This window comes from Punica granatum, chromosome 4 (genome assembly GCF_007655135.1).
Source record: "Punica granatum isolate Tunisia-2019 chromosome 4, ASM765513v2, whole genome shotgun sequence".
Lineage (NCBI taxonomy): Eukaryota > Viridiplantae > Streptophyta > Magnoliopsida > Myrtales > Lythraceae > Punica > Punica granatum.
In genome coordinates this window covers 39,639,128-39,662,768 of record NC_045130.1, presented here as the reverse complement: position 1 = coordinate 39,662,768, position 23,641 = coordinate 39,639,128, and the positions used below count along the sequence as shown (strand labels likewise).

The 23,641-nt window shown below is 39.8% G+C and overlaps 3 protein-coding genes across 4 annotated transcripts; all 3 read left to right on the top strand.

Annotated features, from left to right (window-relative positions):
* The first annotated feature begins 3,574 nt into the window (after window positions 1–3,574).
* On the top strand, window positions 3,575–6,642 carry LOC116204876 (putative glycerol-3-phosphate transporter 1). 2 transcript variants are annotated; one of them, XM_031537229.1, is made up of 3 exons: window positions 3,575–3,736; window positions 4,411–5,492; window positions 5,775–6,642. In XM_031537229.1, exons 2-3 carry the CDS (start codon window positions 4,487–4,489, stop codon window positions 6,329–6,331), a joined length of 1,563 nt encoding a protein of 520 aa, XP_031393089.1. In that variant the 5' UTR covers window positions 3,575–3,736; window positions 4,411–4,486; the 3' UTR covers window positions 6,332–6,642. The 2 variants fall into 2 exon arrangements, with proteins under 2 accessions (XP_031393089.1, XP_031393090.1); XM_031537230.1 differs by lacking the exon at window positions 3,575–3,736 and adding an exon at window positions 3,996–4,044.
* A 3,303-nt stretch (window positions 6,643–9,945) lies between these two features.
* LOC116203844 (E3 ubiquitin protein ligase RIN2-like) lies at window positions 9,946–15,630 on the top strand. The gene is made up of 13 exons (XM_031535796.1): window positions 9,946–10,101; window positions 10,605–11,037; window positions 11,125–11,202; window positions 11,405–11,491; window positions 11,580–11,701; window positions 11,893–11,989; window positions 12,094–12,202; window positions 12,952–13,109; window positions 13,226–13,363; window positions 13,831–13,898; window positions 13,982–14,209; window positions 14,658–15,021; window positions 15,169–15,630. Exons 2-13 carry the CDS (start codon window positions 10,789–10,791, stop codon window positions 15,223–15,225), a joined length of 1,755 nt encoding a protein of 584 aa, XP_031391656.1. The 5' UTR covers window positions 9,946–10,101; window positions 10,605–10,788; the 3' UTR covers window positions 15,226–15,630.
* Window positions 15,631–17,673: 2,043 nt separating this feature from the next.
* Window positions 17,674–20,568, top strand: LOC116203845 (BAG family molecular chaperone regulator 7-like). Its single transcript, XM_031535797.1, has 3 exons — window positions 17,674–18,616; window positions 19,140–19,430; window positions 19,778–20,568. Exons 1-3 carry the CDS (start codon window positions 17,906–17,908, stop codon window positions 20,006–20,008), a joined length of 1,233 nt encoding a protein of 410 aa, XP_031391657.1. The 5' UTR covers window positions 17,674–17,905; the 3' UTR covers window positions 20,009–20,568.
* The last annotated feature ends 3,073 nt before the right edge of the window (window positions 20,569–23,641 follow it).

The following is a 23,641-nucleotide window of genomic DNA, read 5'->3' as shown; positions in this document are numbered from 1 at the left end:
TGTATATAATTTTTATCATCATAATACTTTTTGCTTTTTCTGCGTTGCATTGATCTATATTAACCACAAGAAGAAGGGAAGTGGAAGATCATAATATATATATTATGTATCTGTATTATTGAAATCAAAATACAACAAAGCTTGACTTGGCCATATATTCTTAATTACATTTTGGAGTTTGGATTTTGTATTGATGAGATTGACATCTTACACGTACAGTAGACATCTCTTCGAGAAATAGTATCTTTCTATAATCCTATTCCTTGCAGTGTAATCACACTGAATGTGAATATCTCCGATGTCAAAGTGATGATGGTGGGTCCCCGCTCCTTCAAGACCACCCCTTGCCTTTTCTTTCTATTTGTTCAAAAAATAAATTGCACTCCCATGTTCAGAGTATAAAAAACATGAATAATTTAACGGGAGAATGACACCAATGGTCCTAAATATTTGTCATTTTTTGACATTGAGTGCTAAAAGTTTTACTTCCGATCATCAAGTTCTAAAAGGTTTGAAAAAGTGTCAGCATTGGTCCTAAATGTGACGGACCGTTATGTGATGCCTACGTGGACCTAACGGCGTTAAAATCGTCATATTGGCCGTTAATACGATGACGGGGCACATTTCTATTGGACCGATTTGAAATTCGATGGATTTCAACCCGACTTGCTCATGGCTGACCCGAATTGCTTCTTCACCCGACTCAAAGATTGCCAAAAGAAACCTCTGAAGCAGAATACCCTGGGACAGAGATTCAGGAGACTGTTGATGGACTGGCCCAATTATTCATCCAAGCTGTGGAAAGAAGAAGAAATGGTGGAAGTTTCGACTGTTCGACCGTGCACTCCCGAAGAAGTCCTGAACAACTGGGAGAAATACCTTTACCTTATCTTGTCTGGAAAGAGTAATTGTCATGACTGCCCTTTTTTTTTTAGTTTCGGTTCATGACTCAAAAAGGACATTTGTAATTGGGCCTTACCCTGTTCTTGGTGATAAAAAACAGAGAGGGGAATGGATAAGAGAAGCAATAAATCTTCCTTCCCTGTTGTAATCGGAATGGCGCCCTTCAATGGGAAAGAGATTTGCGTGAAGACCAGAAGGGGAAAAAATGAGATCTTTTAGGGCTGTAAAACCCTAAAAAAAATGGTTGTAAAGCCCAGCCATCACTTACTCTTCTCCTTCATCGTGCTTCGTCGCCATGATTGCCTCCCCCCTCTCTCTCCATCACTTACTCTTCTCCTCCTCCATCCGCAGTACTATCTGCTAAACAAGAGCTTTTTGCATAATCGAGAATGGTGAGTCAGCTCGACGACTTGGCAGCGCACGACCCGCTTAAGGTCTCGACCGTTTCTCGATGGGTATATAGGCAGTGGCGGCGCTGGGTTACGTGGAGGAGAGGAGCAACGCTAGGGTTTCGGCATGGGGAGGGAGTCGGGTGAAGAAGGAGACATCCGGACCCGTTGACCAGTCGGGTTGTTACTCGGGTTGATCCATGAGTCCACGGGTTGAAAGGATGGCCACTGTTTTGGTTGATCCATGAGCAAGTTGGGTTGAAATCCGTCGGATTTCAAATTGATCCAATAGGAACGAGCCACGTCATTGTATTAACGGCCAACGGGATGATTTTAATGCCGTTAGGTCCACGTAAGCATCATGGTAACGGTCCGTTGCATTTAGAACCAATGCTGACACTTTTTCAAACCTTTTAGGACTTGTTGATCCGAAATAAAACTTTTAGAACTCAATGTCAAAAAATGGTAAATATTTAGGACCATTAGTGTCATTCTCCCATAATTTAACTGATCGATCTTATTACATATTAATACATCTAATAGATCGATAAAGTTTTTATAATAAATACATATTATAATACATTAACGCATTTTTTAAATGTATTTATTTATTTCCTGCTATTTAAATAAATGATCAAATAAAATCACCTAAAATTTTTTACAAGGCTAAATTTTCGAAACTCATACATACATATATACATATATATATATACACACACACACGCATAATGTATGTATACAGGGCATGCTTCTAAATTCCTCTTCATTTGCTTCCCACCCGGTTCAATGAGACACCACTTGTAGTTGTAAGTTGTAACTGTATATATATATATATATATATCTATATAAAAGATTACTGGGCTGTGCAGACTTTTTTATGGTTTTTATTTTATGTTGATATTACTATATTTATAAATTTTATAATAATAAAATTTATATTTTCAAATTTTACAATAATATAAAATATATAATAAATAATTTTCTTGAAAATATCTAATATATAAATACATTAAATTAGAAAAAAATTAATTATGAAAATGTGAAAAAAAATTCTAGGTATATATTAATGTATAAGGAATGCGGATGATCGATTGTTAGCTGAGGGTTACGAATGAAAACTCCTTATCAATTGAATGGAAAACTCTCATGAGAAAAATCTAAATTATATAATATAATATAGATGAGGATTTTTTTAATCTTTTACCAAATTAACAAATCATCACATGTTTAGGATGTTTAGGTGATTTCACGCCTAATTAATTACTACAAGAAATGGACTGACGTGTAGTGCGTCAGAATTTTCAACAATTATATATATATATATATTGTAAAATATTCACTTGGACTTATAAGTGATTGGATCCATATCCAATATAAAAACTCAAGCCGATAGATTATGGTACCTAATCACTTATAAATCCGTAAATTTCTATTTAGTTTTTCCATGTGTGACAATATGTGTTAACACTCGCCATCACGTAACAATATGTGACTTTGATGCTAATGAAGTCACACTCGGGCCGAACTAAGATGAGAGGCAATTTGGCTGCCTCGAAACTAGATTTGACGTGGTGTGAGCCCACACATGGACGCAAAAGCGTAACCCGCTCTGATGCCATAATATCCTCTTGAGCCTTTAAGCAATTGGACCATCTCCAACCCAACAGTTCGAACTTTTGGGTTGGATATGGGCTTAATCGCTCATAAACTTAATAGAATTTTACATATATAAAGAGATAATTTCAATAATTCTAAATTAGCATTAAAAAAGAGGTCTTAAAACTCTTACCAGTTAATTTTTTTATTAAATAACTTCTAAATTACCAGTTACTTTTAACGGACAGTAGTGTAATCTCTTACGGTAATTATAAGTTATAATGATCGAATAAGTTTGATTTTAAAGGACGCAGGGAAACTCGTAATTAATTTCCTTGATCAAGAATAGCTTTCCCAGATGTATCTCTATAGGCGAACGAACATAACTTCGATTAATCCGACCCCCGCGGTAGTGTTTTTTTCTGAATCATATCACTTTGGCCGTTTACGAACCGGTCGAATAATTAAAGTACAAAAATGGGGTAAAACCATGATGCTTTTTCTTTGAAGGGCATTTAGGTCAACTCGCATAGGAATCACTCCCGACAGTAAAAGCTTTCCACCATGTTTGACCTTCGGTTCCGTCAGTAATTATGGACGCAGATGGGGGGCAGTTTCGGTATTCCGCTTCAGTAAAGAATAAAGAATTATAAAGCGAGGAGGCTTTAAAGAGTGCTCCCTCCCGCTGCTTGCGCTCCAACAGCGGAGCTTCCATTGGCTGCCTGCTTCAAGCAAACTGCAAAAGAGAAGCTTGGCAAAGATCCGACACAGAAGAGAGAGAGAGAGAAAGATTGTAGTGAGAGAAAGCAAGCGAGTCGCTCACTGGGTCAAGCTAACCGAGCCGGCAGGTACGCTCCTCAACGTACATTCCATATTTGTATTTGACTTGCCGTTCGCATTTTCCTTTTATTTTTGAACAAAAATACGATCTCTGCTCTTTTATTGAGAAATTAATCGCGATCGGAAGACTGATAGCTTCAAGTTCGAAGGACTGGCGTTTGTTTCTCTGATTGTTGGGAAGTTTTCGAAATGTACCCGGAGATGAATTTGCGGCTGGAGTTGATTATTTTCGGTTATTGAGCTGCTTTCGTTTGGATTTCTTGGATTGTGCAGTATGACAAGCCGATTCCTTTTGAACCCCTTTGAGCTTGAGGAGGTAGGCAGCGTCCTTCGATGTAGTCGGGGTGCTTGGTTATTCGCTCGGGGGTTGGCTTGGCCCAAACTCAAAGAGCAAAATTTTGATGCGTATCTAATTACAGGAAAAATTCTGTCCATTGATTTGGCAAATTAACGACTCGTTTCTGTTTGGAGGAAATCTATGTTACCTTCGGTTTCACTTAGATTTTCTGAAAAGATTTCGTTTATCTCTGCCTTGGATTCTTTTCACTATTTTTGTCTAATTTTAACTGTTCAAATGGCACGAGAAAAAGTGTGAATTCGATTTGAATGCTGCCCAAAATTAGGAGTGTTTTACTTCTTACACTTCAGCTCATCGATTGTATTCTATTTTCTTTGTTGTCAGCTTCCTGTGATTTCGACGAAGAGCGAGGTGATTTCTTCCTCGGCTTTTGCATCGGGTTCTTCAAGTAGACAAACAAATGGGTTCCTTACCCGAGCCAGAAGCCCATCAGAGTCACAAGAAGCCGCTTGGAATTCGTTTTGTTGAGCATAGAAAGAAGACCAATCTTTCTTTCAGAAGCCACCAAGCCATTGTGTTGATAGTGACATTCTTCGCCTACACAAGCTACCATGCTGCACGGAAAACCACAAGCATCGTCAAAAGTGCGCTGGATCCCACCTCATCTGAGGTGGGATTGAAAATAGTACCTTGGAAGGCAATCTTCCTTGAAAGTACACCTAGAAACAGCACTTCGTCGGGGATTCTCGGGAATGGCTGGGCGCCGTTTAATGGATTTGATGGAACTGAATTGCTCGGGGAGCTTGATGTGGCTTTCCTAGCCGTGTATGCGCTGGGGATGTACTTCTCTGGGCACTTGGGTGATAGGATGAATTTGAGGATATTTCTGACGATCGGAATGATTGGGACTGGCTTCTTCACTTCGCTGTTTGGTGCTGGGTACTGGTTGAACATACACAGCTTTTACTATTTTTTAGTGGTTCAAATGCTTGCGGGTTTGTTCCAGTCGACTGGGTGGCCTTCAGTTGTTGCAGTGGTCGGTAACTGGTTTGGAAAGAGCAAAAGAGGGTTGATCATGGGCATATGGAATGCCCACACTTCGATTGGGAATATTTCGGGCTCTTTGATGGCCTCTTTCCTGTTGAGCTATGGGTGGGGCTGGTCATTTGTTGTGCCTGGTCTATTCATAGCATTCATTGGTTTGGTCGTGTTCCTGTTCCTTCCTGTTACTCCTGAATCTGGAGGAGCAGAGCAAGAAGCTGATGAATTGGATTCTCCGAAGAAGAATGGGGAGGGGATTAAGGAGCCTTTCTTGAGGTCCGACTTGGAGGATGAGGAGAAGGCTGTTGGGTTCATAGAAGCATGGAAAATCCCAGGAGTTGCTCCCTTTGCTCTATGCCTCTTCTTTGCCAAGTTGGTAGCTTACACCTTCCTGTATTGGCTCCCTTTCTACATCAGTCATACAGGTAAAGCATTTTTCTTCCGATAATCTTTGTGTGCTCTAAATTGTTTGAAAAGAGTAGCTTTACTAAGAATTATCCCGTCAGAAGATACATTTCTCTAGCTCTGTTCGAAAGGCAACGGTGTGTCCATCCTGAGATGGCACACTTATTCTTCCTGAAGAGGGGCATTATTGCTCTCAAAATTGTTAACTAGATTACTTTTACTCATACAATGCTTGAATGTATGTATCAATAGGTTCATTAGTATCTATTTGGTTCCTAATTTGGGATTGCTGATTCCTGCAGCTATCGATGGCAAGTTCTTATCCAGTGGGGCAGCAGGAAATTTGTCTACTCTGTTTGACATTGGAGGAGTGCTTGGAGGGATCCTAGCAGGCCACATCTCGGACCGCCTCAATGCAAGAGCAATAACAGCAGCAACCTTCATGTATGGAGCAATCCCTGCTCTCTTCCTCTACCGAAGCTATGGTCACATTTCCTTGACCTTCAACATAGTTCTCATGTTCATAACCGGCATGTTCGTTAATGGGCCCTATGCTCTAATAACAACGGCGGTGTCCACCGACCTTGGGACACACAGCTCCTTGAGAGGGAACTCGAGGGCCCTTGCAACTGTAACTGCTATTATAGATGGGACGGGATCAGTTGGCGCCGCTATTGGACCATTGCTGACAGGTTATATTTCAGCTAGGAGCTGGAACGAAGTGTTCACAATGTTGATGGGGGCGGCCTTAGTGGCGGGCCTGCTCCTTACAAGGCTGGTCATGGCTGAAATGGCAGCCAAGATTGGGGAGTGGAGGTCACAGGCAAGGCCTCGGGTGGCAGAAGGATTGGATGTTTAAAAATTCGGGTTTACATTAATAGCCAACTTGGATGTAATACAATGTTCCTAAATGTACATTAGCCCTCTTCTCCGAAGCTGTCTCTAGGAATTAGGTTGACCGGGTTAAAAGTGGTCCCACGGTCCCAGAACTTTGGAGAAGGGAATTAGAGATGCTGGAGAAGTTTGTTTTAAGACCTTCTCCGTGATTGAATATCAAAGAGATTGCCCGAATAAATATTGTTTTATCGGGTTAGATTTCTCTATTGCTGTTTGATGTAATTAATTTCAGTTGAACGTGATAATCAGAAGTTGGTTTATTGAAGCTCAAAATTCGGGAATTTTTAAGGATACAATCTTACATTCCAACGCGAGGAAGCTAGTATTGTATCAGAAAATGAATAGAAGTTTGCGAGTCCTCGCATTCGATTCATTTCACCTTTACGTTCTTGATTTAAACCTTGAGCTTACAGTAAGGAAAATATTGGGATCTTTGACGCTGTTGCTATAGAGGTTCATAATCTGCAGAAGCTTTTTAAAAGCTTTCGAAGAAAGTTGGTATATTGTTGGACTGGCTACACCGAGAAAGATTTATCAGTTGCAGATGTGGACATGCTCCAAGACTAGACCAAAACAAATGCCCGATAACATATTCCGGAGTAATACTATATGACTCTGCAAAAGCTCAGGTTCCCGATGCAAGGGGAGATGGAAACCACGAGTTTTTTCAAGGGATATGAGATAAAGAACAGCGAATATTGCGTGCCTCCGGCTGCAAGTAATCCCATGCTAAGTGCAAAAGTCTGCTGCACAAAATCCGGTGATTTAAGAACCATTCTTCACCAACGATCATCATAAGCATCACTTTACTAACCAAACAATTGTGAGGAGTATCCACTGACAGCAACCTTCTAAGACTAGACACACACAACCATATGAAGGTACAGCTACTGAGAGTGAAGCTTCAATCTTTCAGACTGTTGAAAGGGAGAAACTTTGAGATGGGACTCCGCAAGAACATGGTTCTGGTTCAAAATGCTTATTACAGCAGGAGTCTGGATCCACTGTGGATCACTGAGATATCAAAGGCCACATGAACTATCCCCGAACTTCCTCTATTGATCTACTGTGCTTCATTTATGAAAAGTTGAAGCGAGCGAGCGTCATTAAACGCGTAGACTGTAACTGTCCCATTTTCCGAATCGAGCATCACTATGCAACCCTTCCGAGGCCCACGTGTGCTGGCTTTTCCAGACGCCTAGATTAAGTCCTGAAACCTTGAGCTCTTTGGTTCTCTTAAGAGCCAGTAATACCATTTTCGAATCAATTTCATGATCCTGCTGCAAGCATTTGGCAATGAGAGTTTCTCTAAAGGCTGTCAACATCTGGGCAGATATTCAGTTTAAGATGCACACACAGCTATGTATTGAAGCACTCAGATTACATAATCTCAAACGGAAAGAACCCTGAATAAGTGTTCAACGAGGACAGAAAGCAGAACTCATCAGAGTTGAAAGCAATACTATTCCACAAAATTGTTCTCATCGTTACAAGAAATACGAGGTTTTAGTGCTATCAATCCAATCTAACATCACTGTACCCAAGAAATTTCGCAAAGATCAGAGCTCTTCTTTTGTTGCTCTTCTTTTGAATCCGCAAAGATCGAACCTTTGCTCAAAGAATGGATCGATTCATCTTCCCAAAAGAAAAAAGAACAATCGGTAAACGGAAGGGCTGCTACTCATCTCCTTCACCAGGCTTCTTGGGCTTGCGATACTTCTCCTCATAGAGCTTCGTCATGAAGAGGGCGGTGTCGGCGAGCTTCTTAATGTTGGGAACGTCGTAGTTCTGAGCAACGTAGATCCCGCAGAGAATTCCCGTGATGAAGGAGAAGCTGCTCCTTATCATTCCCATCGGAGGATGGAAGCTTCGGCGCCAGACAGAGCAGCCAGCTGAAGATTCCGATTCACAAGTTACGGCGACTCGAGCCGTACCTTCTCATGGCGGCTATGTCAATGGATCATCCCCCGGTTTGGCGGTTTTTCTTTTCTTTTTTGTTTTTATTACAATAATTTACTTATATGTGATATACATCTCCATTATGATTTATTTTATTCTAATTGCAAAATTGCCCCTCAATTATGAAAATTTTGTAGAGAATTTCCTTGAATAATTTTCCATTAATTTAGAACGAAATGAGGGAAAGTTATTCAAATATTCAAGATTCTATTGAATGCATTCAAGCAAACAAAATGGATAACTCGAGAAAACAAAAAAGTACAATTGCAATTGCCATAATTTAACATTGTGTTTGGTGACGAAATTAAGTTTTATTTAATTTGATTTAGTTTAATTTGAGGAGATAGTTGGGAAAAATAAGTGAGAGAATTTGAAAAAGAAAGTAAAAATTAATGATTGTATTGTTCAATTGAGGAAAAAATATTAAAATTGAGAAAAATGTGTTGAATAATTGAGAGAAATTAATATTAAAAAATTAATTGTAATAATAGATAAGAAAAAGTATGAGAGAGAATTTTTTTAAAAAAGATAGAAAAATAATGATTGTGCTATTAAATTGAGAGAAAAATAAAGTAAAGTAAAGTTAAATTTGATTTTGTAAATAAACATAGCAATTCGATTGAAAATGGAATTGAAAAAGATAGAAAAGCACATTGTTTGGGATTAGAGCTGAGCTTAACTCAACTCTATTTTAACTTTGTATATATATATATATATATTTAATTGGGTTATAATGAGTGTATTATTGAATTATGAGAAAAAAATGTAAAAAAGTAATTAATAGTTAAGAGAAAGTAATGATTGTGTTGTTGAATTATGAAAAAAGTAATAAATAATTTAGATAATTTGGTATTAAAAATTGAATTGAATGGTTAAAAAAATTGAAGAAAAAAAGAAAAGTAATAATTGTGTTATTGAATTGAAGATAAGTGGAGTAAAGTTAAAAATAAACTTTAAAACCAAACAAATTGCGTTTTGATTCGATCGAAAAATAAAATTAAGTAATTCAATCTTTGAATTGAAAAATGACGGATCATGATTCTAAATCATTCAATTTACTCGAAACTTTGAGACCATCCATGCAATTCGAAAATAGACTTTATGGTTGTACATTCAGTCCTTTTAGAAATATATAAACTTTAGACCACTTATCAATTCCCATGGCGAGAGTCAAAGCACACCAGAATAGAAAATTAAATTCAGTTAATAAATTGAAAATATCTTATTTTGATTTATATTATTCGATAATCAGAAACCTATTAGACTTTGACTTATCTAAATTTATGTCTCGTTAGTATCATGAATACAACTATCTCCATCATGATTTTCTTCTATTTACAATATGCGAACTTAAGATGTTAATAAGCTCTAAAATTCTTGAACCAATTCATGATGGTAAACCGAAATTATCTTTGATCAATTCAACAAAAAAAAAGAAAAAGAAGGAAAAAACCTTATTTGATCCAACACAAAAAACAGACCTCTTATAAAAAAAGATTATAAAAAATGCAAGGAGGAGATTTTGTTCAGATATGATATATAAGGAGCAAAATTAGAGGGGCAATCGAGCAATAAGAAGATAGATATAGATAAATAAATAAAGATAAATAAATATGAATATTTTAATTTTTGGTACCTTCCTTTCGGTGAACACCCCCCATCTCTCTCTCTCTGTCTCTCTCTCTCTCTCTTCCCCTCTCTGTCTCTCTCAAAATTCGATGTCTCCGTGATTTTTACAGGACGCACCGACACCTTGCGGCCTTCGACGAATCGGTTCGTGAATTTTTGTTCCATCTGGTTTTGATTGGAATATCTGTATGCATTGTTCTTACTTCAGGCCTTAACCAATTTGATATTGCTCAGCTGAATTTTCCCCATATTCTCTTTTTCTCTGAGTCAATCTATTCGGCTGTTTTGATTCTCCTCTGAAATTTTGTCCGTCGAACCCAATCACCTGAAAGCTTCTATGCCCTTTAATTTCTAGTAGTATCTGAAATTCCCATCATTGTTTTTCGTTTGTTGCTCCCTTGCTTCCAGATGAATTAAGGATTGTAAAGGGGCGGGTTTGTGGGCTGTCCTTTCTGAAAGCTGAGATTTTGAAATTTGATTTCTTGGTTCTTTTGCAAATTCAGGCTTATAGTGCATAATGGTCATTGGGATTAGACTTTGTTGTGCGTGCCTGTCCCAATGTAATTCTCAAGTTATACCCATGGATCAGCTTATTTTCCCAGTTTGGAACGTCCGGTTGTCATCTGGTTCCATTTGTTTATTCGCAGGGATTGGAACTTTCTGAGGAATCATAAAGCAGCTGAGAAGAAGTTGGGTGATGTTGCAGCTGAGCTAAGAGTTCTGGTTTTTATATTATCCTGAATTCTTAGCTTTTATCCGTGAGGAGTCATGTGTACTGGTTCTTATGATAGTATATAGGTCCAGTTCTGGTGAAGTTGCTGGGCACCATCAATGGGTGCTAGTTATTTCACTTCTTTGTCTGTCTCGGGCATCTGCACAGTTATAAGCTTTGTGGGTCTTCAGTGGTGGACACAATGGCCATTTTATGACTTGATCCCAGCTGAAGTAGTCACGGAGTATATTGCACAGTCAGAAAAAGCCAACCATGCGATTGAGCTGATCTCGAGTTCCTATACCACTCTTCTTTTGCTGGCAAATTTCGCTCTCAGTGCATTTGGCTTGCTACTTTTGTGCCTCAAGGTAAATACATGTGATTTTCTTTAGTAGGTTCCTGGAAGTTCATAGTTGATTTACTAACAGCTATAAACTGTTGATCTGGTGATGCAGACTGTTTTCTTTGTGGAATTGTCTTCTTCTGAAATCCGAAAATTGTTGGAGCGTCTAGTAAATTATGTTGTGTACAAGGTAAAAGCCAAAGGGAATTGATTTCATTTGAGTAAAAATTCTTTATCTTATATTTTCTGCTACATGTCGTATGGTCAATCTTATCAATGCTTAGCCAGTATATCAGATAAGGGTCTCATCTTAATTATTTTTATTAATTATAGTATTTCTTTTTATTCAGATATATTTTAGAACTTAACATATTGGCAATCTTGCCTTCCAGGGGACATTTTTACCACTCATAATTCCGCCAACTTTATTTCAAGCAGGCATATGGACCACCTGGTTGACTGTTTTATGTTCTCTAAAGGTAATGGGTCTGCTTAACCCTTTTTTCTTTTGGATCTATTTGTTCACATTTGATCTGAGCAATATTCTTCATTTGTATGAACATGTAGATGTTTCAAGCTTTGGGTAGGGATCGCCTTGAACGACTAAACTCATCTCCTTCCACAGCTCCGGGGACATACTTCCGTGTCTACTCAGTGTTATTCTTTGTTCTGGCTGTGGATCTTTTCTGGTACAGCATTCCTCTCAGAACATTGTTAAATTTCTTGCACTAACTGCACTGAGCTTGAATGTGGCTTCTTATCTTGTTAAAAATAACGCAATATTTTACGATAGACCATGTATCCACGGTCTTGCCAAATCTAGCAATTTCAGTCCTTGAAACATCATCAGCTGATGTTGAACTTTCTTCAATGTTCACAGGATAAGATTGTGTCTGATGATTTACAGAACAGTTGGAGCACCTCTCTTTCTGTTGCTATTCTTTGAGCCTTTCAGTATTGTTTTTGAGACGCTACAGGTAAAGTTTGCATGTTTTTTGTTGATACTTATCATATTACTCCTAGATTATTGCTGCAATCAGGCAGTTAACAAGGCACTTGGCACGGAATATTTCCTTCTCAGGCCATTGTGGTTCACGGTTTCCAGTTTCTCGATATCTGGTTTCAGCATTCACTGGGAGATGGAAGTACTAGCTGTCGAATATTTAAGTACATTGATACGTCTGCTGCAGGTAGTTATAGTATTTACTTGTTAAAATTCATTTCCGCGTCAGTCAGTTCATATCTGTTTGTGTTTGGCAGTACTCTTTTTTTTTTTTTTGGGGGGGGGGGGAATAAGTGTTATTCTATTCATCACTAAACCCCGTTCGCAATTTTTTTTCCTCCTTTCTGATTAGTTTATTATATGATACTCTCTCCTGGAGTTGATATTGCTATTATACTAATTTATAATATTAAGGTTCTGTTTTTCCTTCTCATAAATCTCAGTACTATTCCTTCCTGCATGGGAATGTCATCAAAATTCTCTTATATTTTATGTATTATATCATTTTAATAGTTTGACAAGGTATGGTGTGCTTTTGCCGCACACTAAATACGTGGCTTTAGTTTGACAAGGCATGGTGTGCTTTCGATGCTTCTTAGGTTTCTCATCTTTCCTTTTCTGTTTCTATTCTGCTATTGAAGCATTAAATTTAATTAGTGTTTTCAACAGGGATACAATCTTGGCACTTCACATTCAAATCTTTTAATATTTGCTGTGTTTCATGGATGAACTTTTGCTTGTCTAGCTAAGGGGCATGCTATGTTTCTTTCCAAACATTAATTCTATCACTGGTTCTCTTATTTTACTCCTCTCTTCAACTGGATCACGAACATGATTTTTACATTACTTTTGCCAATACCTTGGCAACCTTGTGCTATTAGAGTTCTTTTATTATAAATGATGTTTCTGTATTCTAATTAAGGATTAGGAATGCAGGCTCATTCTGTGAATGGAAAGGACTCCTTGTCCGGAACTTGGGCTTTACTCTTGACATGGCAACCCTGTTAATGGCACTTGGCCATTATTTGCATATCTGGTGGCTTCATGGGATGGCTTTCCAATTAATGGATGCTGTTCTATTCTTAAATATACGTGTAAATATATTCCTACCATTTTCCAGTTTTGTTTTCCTTTCCAATCCAAAACTTTCTAAATTTTGTATTCCCATGTTACCATTTTGTTTATGGATGAAGTTTTATGTTATGACCAGGCCTTGCTAAGTGCAATGATAAAGCGTATAAAGGGATATATCAAATTGAGAATGGCTTTAGGGACACTCCATGCTGCTCTTCCCGATGCCACTGCCGAAGAGCTTCGAGCATATGATGATGAATGTGCTATCTGTCGGGTATGCATGATTCCTTCTGTAGGTGCATTAAGATCTGATATCCGTGCATCAGATGATTAGCACGAGACTGCTCTTAGTAGCAAAAAATTCCAAAACTAATCTAACTCGCTTAAAGAAAGCTTTATTTAGTAATTAGTCAATAAAATGAAAAAAAATAGATTTTGGTCTACAGAATGGTAATATAGAGTAGCTAGCAGCCTAACAATAAATTTAAATTATACATAAAAGTTATTATCTGTGCTCAGAGCTTTCATATGCCAAGCAGGCTTTGTGGAGTTACTTGGTCTAAGATGGTGGTGAAGTAAGCAGGATTTTAATTCTAGGATTAAAGCATGTGTTTGCCCTTCACAAACACCAAGAAATCTGATTGTTCGTTCCCATTATTTTTCCTTTACTTTTTGAACCAAATGGTGCCTGAAACTTATGAGATTGCCAGTTAAGTTACTATGATTGGTTTTCTATTACAGGAACCTATGGCTAAGGCCAAGAGGCTAGATTGCAAGCACCTCTTTCATCTCGCTTGCTTGAGATCGTGGTACTTCTGATACCTCATACACTCACAGTACAATAATTATATCCTCTTCTTATGTGCTGAATTAAACTAATTTCTCATGTCAGGTTAGATCAAGGTCTTAATGATGTTTTCTCGTGTCCAACTTGTCGAAAGCCCCTATTTGTTGCTGGAGTAGAAACTGCATCAAATCCAAGTAGGGAAGTTCCTGCCGATGAAGAGCTTGCTCGTAGGTTAAGTCTTGGAATTGATGGGCAAAATGCTCCTGGCCTTGCTCTTCCTATAGGCGCAATTCCTGGCCAGATGCAGAACCCTTTTCAGGGCGGACTTTGGAGGTTTGGTTCTTCACCTGGCAATAGCATATTTCTTCATTTGGTTTTCCTGTTCAGCCATTTGAATTGTGATCAGACCAGGAAAGTATTTTCCTGACTTATACTGCTGTGTTTTGTTTGACTTTCTTGGAAGCTTGGTATGCTGTTAAAATTACTCATTATCAACAGATTTGAAACTTAACCTTTAGTAGTGAATTTGTTATCATGCGTTCATCTAGGAAGAAGCTTTCAGGTGATTTACTCTGGATTTGGTTTGAAATCTCTAGAATGTTCATACAAGTCCCACTTAGTGAATGCTCATACATCTCCCACATGTTGACCTTCATTAGTCTTTTAGCTCGTGCACCTGCCAGGAGTTGTTAACCCCCATCTCGCCCGAGCAGCTTGGGATTTTAGTTGAGGTGGTTGTGGTCCTGCAAATTTTAACCCATTACTTCCTTTTGCTCTAAAGAAATGCAGGATGGGAACCAAATCTGGGGAACACTTGGTCCGCACAGGGAGTCGATGGGCCCAGCCCATCCACGGGAAACAGACCTGTTGGCCTCAATAGGGTTCAGATGATGATGAGGAATCTTGCAGCTATGGGTTCCCAGACGGCTGTTGAAGATAATTCTTGGGGCCCTTGGCCTTTCAATCCATCTGAGGCTGCTGCTTCAGGATCGACTGTTCCTCCTCCTGCTGCTGCCAGGGCCAGATTTCCTAGCGGTTTACATTTGAGGACTGCTTCACGGGATGATGATATTGCACACTTAATTGCAATGGCTGAAGCAGTTCGGGAGGTTTTGCCTCATGTTCCTGATGAGTTGATTCTTCAGGTATATGTTGCCCCACTTGCTGCGTAATAATACTGGTAATTTGTCGAATTTTTTTTTGTACTGTCTCTACAGTGACATGATTAAATGCGTTTGGTTTGTGCATATTATCCAATCTAGCATCCATCTTACACCTCGACCTTCTGACAGGATTTGCAGCAGACAAATTCTGCTACCGTTACTGTAAATAATCTCCTCCAAAACTGAAGTTTAAAAACTTCATCCACAAGAACAAATACGGGCGCAATCGCTGTAACTCGGGAGCGATCCACTCGGAACTTACACCTCTCTCTTATCAGGTTTTTTGAGATGCTCATAAGTGCCTTTTCGCTCAATACATGTGGCACTGTAGGATATCCCTGCCAGCAGAGCCTGTTCTCGGGGCTCAAGGAATTATATGCTGCCTCGCAGAGATGACGGGTTTGGCATGGTTGCCACCCTCACCATCTTCAGCTCTTATGGTTGTCGGTCATACATGGATTGTAATGGACATCTAATCTCTCTGTCTATATGGTGTGAACTTATGTAGCTTGGAGGAAGCTCAAGAAGATCTCATGCATTGAATGCATTCCATTTCAATGAGATATCTCCCTGTCTTTCTTCTTCCCTTCACTTTTTCGGTGTGGACCCTAGTATCCGGAAGTCCAATTAGGTCCCGATTAATCCAATCGAGCCGGGTCGACCCATTAAGAGGTAAAACTCTTCTAATGTGGATTTTCTGCTTTCACATGAATTCGAAGAAAAAAAAATGCCTGGTTTGTCCAATAAGAAAAAAATAGAGAGAGAACGAAGATACAATCTCACGGCATGTCAATCCTTATGCTACAACGAAAAAGGCATGCGTGATTCATCTAATATGTTCTCAATTTCATCTGATATATATGGATTAGTACACAATTAGTCCTATCTCATTAATGCTAAGTAGAAAGAAAGATTTGAGATATAATATAATAATTTTGCAAAATACGTTGGATGTAAAGGCTGGCATAGGAAGAATGTGAAGAATGATGGATTGGATGCGTGCACCACTGCGTAACATCGGAGCTTTCAATCGATGTGGACCAACTTAATGGCCCAGAACCTTAGCCAGTGGAGTTGTCTCTCTGCAGAAAGAAGGGGCAGCCTTCGCATGAAAAATCAGTGTAGGCCCCGGCGATAGAGAGAACAGTGAGGCTAACCTAGTAACCCAAATGGAGCCCCGATAACTAAAATGCCCACATGACGGCTCATGAGCCCTTGATGGCCCACATCTGGATCAGCTTGGTGAATGGTATCGGTGACTGCAGCTGGTCATGCACTGCAGGTCCCATTTGCCCCGCCGAATCATAAACAAGGCCGTAATTAGACGCCCACACGACACGACACGACAAGATGGCCATCTACGTCAAGATATTCCTCTCTCCCATCCCATCCTCAAGGTTATTAATTAAATATATTAGATGCAAATTTGCCCTCATTTAATTGCGAAGTGCCTCCTCATTTTTAAAAATTTATACTGAATCCCTGCCTACTTGAGGAGAAGCAAAATGCGCCATCGATTACTTTTCTGCTCACTTTTCCTGCCAAAATAATTTATTGTTCATTTATTAACTTCAAAATTTATAAAATATTTCAATAATTAAAAACTTGACAGTAAAGAAGAAAAAGAATGTCCACATAACTAGAGAAGGAGGAGGGGGAAGTGGGCGAAGTGGTTCGTCACTCGGCCACCACTGCCCAAGGCGAGTCACTAGAGGCCTCTAAGGTGAGTAGCACCCACGCCTGGGGCAGTGGTGACCGGTGGCTCCACCGCCCTTTCCTCTCCCCAGGTCTTTTCTCAAGGTGGATGACGATGATAAAATGGTGTACTTTGTTGTTTCTATTTCTGTCCCATCAATGTCTATCAGGAGAATTTGTTGACTTCTACTTCATTCCCTTCGTAGTGATTGTCTTTATTAAATAAGACACAGAGTAACCAGTAATTGATATTTCGTGCAAGCGTCCAAAATTCATTATAAATGACATTCGAGCAACAGATCAAAAATTGAATATTCAAACTGCTGTTGTTAATCGATTAACTCAAGTTCCCCAGAGGCATGCAAATCATTAATAAATGGGAGCGGCAGTAGTATAAAGCATTACACTTTGGCTTCCTTCTCACCTGCTTCCCTCTCAGGCCCATCTTTATTTGAGGTTTTCTTCTAATAACTGCCCCTGGATAATGGACATTGAGTCCTTTGACATAGCTTTCTTTGCGTGGATTCATTCTTTGGGAAGGTTCACGAGAGAGAGTTCAGGGAGAGAAAGCGGAGATGGTGACTCACCTCTAGTCTCCACCACCCCAGACGAGGTCGCTGATCACCTGAGTGTCATTCGACGCCCTCCCTTGGGGGATGGTGATTGGGCAGAAAGCCACCATGGCCCTCGTCTCCTTTTATTTTCTAATTTTTGAAATATTTTAAAACTTGAAAGTAATTAATTAGAAGTATCTTATTTTGGCCGGGAAAATGATTGGAAAAAGTAATTGAGGATTCATTTTGCTTCTTTCTAAGTAGGTTGGGACTTTAGTGCAAATAGTTAAAACTACGGGGACACTTTGCAACTAAATCAAAAAATTGAGGCAAACTGCATTTTACTGGAGTATTATGCTGGCGAACGAAGTGGACGGAACGGAACAAACCCACTCGAACGACGTTAAAGGGGAGATTTGCCTGCCTTTGACCGACCTTCGGCCGTCCCTTCCATGTTTATCTTCTCGTCCTTTGTCTCTCTGCAACAACATTGCCTGTTTTCGCCCTTGCTGTCTCCTCTGCTTCTCATTTCGTGAAAGGTCTCCGCTTTGATCCTCTGCTTCCTCCGACGCAGGCTCGACGAATCCGAATCTGTGCCGGCTCAGCTCACCGGAGCTATGAGTCTGCTCAGGCGAGTCGACATGATGGAACTGGACCCCTTCTGCCCGGCATTTCCTTTTCTCGCCGAGACGTCCATTTTCGTCCCAACAACCACCATTGCGTCCCCCTCGTTTCTCAAAGACCCTCTTGATGTCTGCTTCGCTCTTGATCACCTGAGCCCTCAGCCTGAAGCATTCGAGTTCTTCGACGCCCTCACGGACTTGATCCAAGCTGAGAAACCAGCTCCCGTTTGGTCGTACGGGAGGATCCGCCGGCGAGTTGGAGCTGACTCCTACTTGCAGACCTTGTGCGACCGAGTCGAGGTCCTCGGGTCGAGGTTTGACCGCCTGCACAATGCCGGGATGACCGGAGGCCGGAAGTACACTTGGACGGCGGAGGTGGAGGGGAGGCACGCCGACAGGAAGTATAAGTGGGTGGCGGAGATCAATCAAGGGAAGGAGGAGAAGAAGAAGCACTATCATCACCATCATCACAACCTTAAAGGTGGGAAGAGCTATAAGTGGACTGCTGAGATCAAGGAGAAGGGAGAAGACGGACCGATCAAGCGGACCTACACATGGAAATCATCGACTGGCGATGGAGCCTATCATTGCAAACCATTGAAGGGGAAGAAGAAAGAAGAGAAGAAGTTGAAGAAGGGGGAGTGTGCCACTCGTTTGGTGGAAATTGAAGAGCTTAACCATCATGGAGCTGTGGTCCTGAGACAGGTGGGGGAGCTCACTGGTTAAAAACCCTGTTCTGTATGCTTATATCTGTCGAATAGGTTCTTTAGTTCCCCATCACTTGGCTAATGCTATGAATCTCCGGAATTGGTGACAATGACTTTGTTATTGATTCATAAAGATGTCATTTTTCTTGATGCTGCATGTTGATCTGCAATTTGAGTTCAGCTGATCCAACAGTTGATTGTTCATGGCAGAAGCGGAACATTCTGTATCTTCACTTGGAGATGAGATCGAAAAGTTGATCTTCCCCATTTGTATTTTTACAGATCTTGTGGTGGTGGTTGGAGTATGGGTTCTGTCTACGGTAGTGTGCTATTGCTGTTAGACAATCTAAGTTGAGAAATATCCCATTTTGACAAGCCCTCTTTTGTTCTGTTTCTGTTTGAGCTGCCGTCGCGCATATTCGATGTTCTTGTCTTTGATTTGTTAAATATTAAGTGTGTTGAATTCTGTTTGTGGCAAGTTGAAGTTGATGACCCTTGCTTTTGGGATTGAAATGATTTAGGCCTTTGCCAAGAGAACTGGAGTTGCCCAAAGGGCTAGGGGAAAGAAGAAGGAGCTGTCCCCTCAAGATGCTGCATCTATGATCCAGATGAGCTTTAAAGCCTATCTGCTTCGTAGATCACAGGCACTCCGTGCCCTCAGAGAGTTAGCAGTAGCCAAAACCAAGTTAAAGGAAGTCAGGGCATTGTTCAATAATTTCACTTACCGCAGCCGGATAGCTCACGATGCAGAGGAGCGTCAAAGGTTTGCTGAGAGGATCATTGTTGTTCTGCTCACTGTCGATGCCATTGAGGTAATATAATGCGTGTCTTGATTCATTTTGTTCAATTAGTTACAACCTGGCCGGAGAAGATGCTCGTTGCTGTTATTCTGGATTTATGTTTGTATATGCAATGGGAATAATCGAGATAGGGAATTAGTCGGTGCCAGTCGTAAGCTCTTGCTCATTTGAAGTGTTGACAAGGACAACTGGTAACACTTTGCTCTGATAGGAAATATGACTTATCATCTCCCTTAGACAGATGTTTAGCACTTAGAATCCACCCTCTTGTGCTTTCTTACATCATTTACAGAGCTAGGAGCCTAGGAGACAAATGCATGTTGGTTGTTATGTCCTTTAACATGGCCTTAAGCTCCCAGGGTGTTGATCTAATGGTGCGAGCTGCAAAGAAGTCAATGACAGATGAGTTGGAAGCGATGCTTGATGTGGTGGACCCGCAGCCTCTAGATAAATATCTTGCCATCCGGAGGAGGAGGATGTTTGACGTCCCTGATGGCCATGTCAAAAAGGAGGTTGCCGATGGGGTTGCCCAGATTGTGAGGATGCTTGACCAGGATGAAAAGAGCACCACCAGCACTTCTGAGGTCTAAGAACGTGAGCCAAGGTTTACGTTTCCGTTTCCGTATTTCACTGCCAGAGATAACGCTGCTCTTCATTCTATGGACAATGTTTGTCGTATGCCAGTCCCATCTTGAATCGTGAGATGTTCTTCCAAACGATGCTTGATCAGGAAGAGAAAAGCAATGCACCACGACGTCCCTCTGAGGTTTAATAATGTAAGGGAGCTCCGTCCTGCATTTTCCATATTCCACTGGCAGGGAGCATGCTGCCCTTCTACGGACACTATTTGTCTTGATCGTGAAGTGCTCTTCTGAGAGAACCCCAGACGGGTGGTACAAGATCATTCTCAGGTCCTTACAAAACATGATTTTGTGCTCATGGAGTGATTTTTCTTTCTTTCGTCTCCAAGACGTTTATGTAAATGGTGGCAAACCGGGTTTGGCAGTGATTTTGCAGTGGCAAGTCTCGTTGATGTCCTGACTATAGGTGAGGGCTAAATTATAGGTATCGAATAAGGTGAAGCCTTTTTGCTATGCGAACTTGTTGCCATCATCATATTCTCTGGTTAATAGTTATCTTTCCTCTTTTCCTTGGGTTTCGTTTTGGATCAGCAATCCATTAAATGGCCATTACATAAACGTGGAAGAAATCGAGGGCCCGTCGCAAAGATGAAGTAGTAATGGGCCCATATTGGCCACAATCAAGACTGCCCTGCCTTGGCCTTGGATGGCCTCTGAGTCGGCTTGTAGACAAATGATCCTTGAGCGGGCTTTGTGGCAAGACTCTTCCAACGCGGATCTTATGCGAAGGTCACTGTTAAACTGGCTGGCATGAGGAACACGAGGACAAATCAATTAGATGAAACGGCAATGAAGGTCGGCCCACAGAGACAATGGTATCCAGTGTTACAGCAGGTTTCTGTTGTAGATACCGGAAAAATGTTCATCGGTATCGTCTATAATCAATACCAAATTTTTCGATCTTCAGTTTGAAGAACTGAGGTTTTTAATCCATAAGCAAAACACACAGGTACACGATCTATAGCATCTCTTTGTTTTGGCCCAATTGGAATAGAAGGAGCGTCTTCTTAAGGATCAAAATTAAACGAGCCCTTTCACTCATTCCATAGACTAAAATCCCGTCCCATTCATTCAATGGGTCAGTCACGGTGGCAGCCAGCTAACATCCCCCAACGACGTCTTTGTAGGGATTTGCCTGCCTTTTTTGTTCCATCGCGTGCACTTTGATTTCTGTTATTATTTATCGAGTTTCAATCATTCAGAAAATCCACCAACGTTTCAAGCAAAAAAGAGAAATCCACCGATGTCCCGATACATTGAACTGTTCTTATCAAGGAAAACTTCCATCGCCGCCAATCATAAACGATAGTAAACATTAATTAATTAAAAAAGGTATAATTACATATACACCAAACCAAAAGACATCTCGGCGGGAGGGCGGGGGGGTTGACTTCAAATAAGATTGGTAATTGGTATTAAGATACTGTATTAAGAGTTGGAATACGAGTGTCAATTGAGTTCGTCTTCACCTAACCTATCTGTTGGTGCAAAAACCACCAATTTTATTATATAGTTAAGAAAATACTTGGACATGGTCTGTATATATATATATATATGTACATGTCCGAAGAGAATCTTAAACGCAAACCTTTACTTCGGAACGAAGAAAAGAAAATTGAGGCATTTTGATGAGCCCGGCGGTCAAGGTCAACGGCACCTACCAAGCACGTCGGTCTGAGTTGAAAAACGAAGTTTCTGAGGTGCGCTCCTTTCCTAATAAAGGAAAGATGCAGAGCAGAAAGATTTTCATTTTCACTAACTGTCAGTGGGCCCGTGATCATTGTTTTCCCTCCTCTCCCACCCGTTAAAATGATTATGCGTTGATTTGAGAGCGCGATATGAGATTTTATAATAATTTTTTTCTTTTAATTAAGAGTTTTTAAAATTATAATTTGAGTCGAAATTGTGATTGCAAACGTGATTTTCTCAAGTATGTTAATATGTGTTTATAAAATCCGTTAAGTTTTGAATTAGTGTTTTCCAAACACTTTAAATTACTTTAAAATCAATACTTATTTTTATTTCAGTACTTTTTCATCAGTAACAACACTCGCAAACAAAACTTAAATAATTAATTATTAATTAATTAACTTCATTTTTCCCTCCTTAATCACTTACGATTTCTTTTTGTCTCTTTCTATTTTTTTGGGATTTTTTTTTCTATCCTTTTCAAAATCTTTGACCGAGCCAAACAGCTTATGGCCAACCTAGTCGTAGCTGAGAGTTCGGACAGGAAAGAACGCTGCTCGACTACACGTAATTTCCACGTAGAAATCACTCATACACACGTCAGAATTACGCAATTTCCCCACCTTTTTCGTCTTATATTGGCAATCACCATTGAATAAGAACTAAATATGGCCGATTGAAAATTGAGTTTAAACACGTGAAACCTATTTGTGTTGCGACAAACCTGTGTAATGACGCTACTAGCTACCCACCGAATCAACTATACCCTGGTCAACTTCACAAAGATTTTTAATTCAATTTTTCAAAGAGTAAATAAACTTTAGCCGAAAACTTTTGAAGAGTATATTTCCCGCACCTAACTTTGCTCAACTTTCCCGACTTTGAAAAGAGAATTTGCCAATTTCATTTTTCTTGACCGACCATTACCAACTTAGGATCCGTTTGGTATTCAAAATTTTTTTTTTAACTCTAATCCACTTATCTTCAATTCAATAACACAATTATTACTTTTTTATTTTTCTTCAAATTTTTTAACCATTCAATTCAAATTTTAATACTAAATTCTCTCAACTATTTATTACTTTTTTACATAATTCAACAACACAATCATTATTTTCTCTCAACTATTCAGTTCTTTTTTCACAATTTAACAGTAAAATCATTATATTCTCTCAACTATTCATTACATCTTCACATTTTTTTTTCATAATTCAATAACATAATCATTACAAACCAATTAAAACCAAAACTCATCTATAAAATTAAACACAACCTTAATTTGCTAAAAACCTATGAGTAGCCAACCGAGTTTTCGTATATTATTATCAATGTATTACATTACATATGGCGGGAAAGTAAAGCACCATATTTTTTTTTGCAGGTTTTCGAGAATTCTTAGTACATTTAGGTGGAAAAGGAAACCGAGAGCGCCGACCGATGCGGGAACACGTCAAGCGGTTACGTGTGGGGGCCGCGTCAAACGTGTCCACGTCAGATCGCAGTCACCCGTGTGTGTTCCCGCGCTCGCCGTTGGCCCCCCCGACAGCCTCATTCCCACGTGGCATCTTCTCCTCTTCCGTCGCGGGCCTCACGTCTGTCCCGTTTGGCCAGGCGGGTCTTTTCTTCATTCATTCATTCATTTTTCCTCCAATAAATTATTTATTTAAATTCGTTTCTTCAGTTAATAACTTAATAAAGAAAAATGAAAATTGACCGGAGTATCTATACTGTATATGTAATTCAACGCGCATATCTGTCGAGTGAACTACGCAACCAAGCTGAGATTCCTTCGTGTCCCTCACGCGCTTCCAAAAGCGCTTTCACTTTTTATGTTATGGGAAGATTTTCTAATTTTCTTTCCTTTTTTTATTTTATTTCCATTTTCTCGTTCGA

What these genes read in the sequence shown, in the direction of transcription:
- LOC116203844 (XM_031535796.1), top strand. Translation starts at nt 10,789, where the DNA reads ATGGGTGCTAGTTATTTCACTTCTTTGTCTGTCTCGGGCATCTGCACA. An exon ending in TAAATTATGTTGTGTACAAG is followed by an intron (nt 11,203 to 11,404) that starts GTAAAAGCCAAA and finishes CTTGCCTTCCAG; the next exon opens with GGGACATTTTTACCACTCAT. An exon ending in CATTGATACGTCTGCTGCAG is followed by an intron (nt 12,203 to 12,951) that starts GTAGTTATAGTA and finishes TTAGGAATGCAG; the next exon opens with GCTCATTCTGTGAATGGAAA.
- LOC116204876 (XM_031537229.1), top strand. Translation starts at nt 4,487, where the DNA reads ATGGGTTCCTTACCCGAGCCAGAAGCCCATCAGAGTCACAAGAAGCCG. An exon ending in TTTCTACATCAGTCATACAG is followed by an intron (nt 5,493 to 5,774) that starts GTAAAGCATTTT and finishes TGATTCCTGCAG; the next exon opens with CTATCGATGGCAAGTTCTTA.
- LOC116203845 (XM_031535797.1), top strand. Translation starts at nt 17,906, where the DNA reads ATGAGTCTGCTCAGGCGAGTCGACATGATGGAACTGGACCCCTTCTGC. An exon ending in GAGCTGTGGTCCTGAGACAG is followed by an intron (nt 18,617 to 19,139) that starts GTGGGGGAGCTC and finishes GAAATGATTTAG; the next exon opens with GCCTTTGCCAAGAGAACTGG. An exon ending in TCACTGTCGATGCCATTGAG is followed by an intron (nt 19,431 to 19,777) that starts GTAATATAATGC and finishes TTAAGCTCCCAG; the next exon opens with GGTGTTGATCTAATGGTGCG.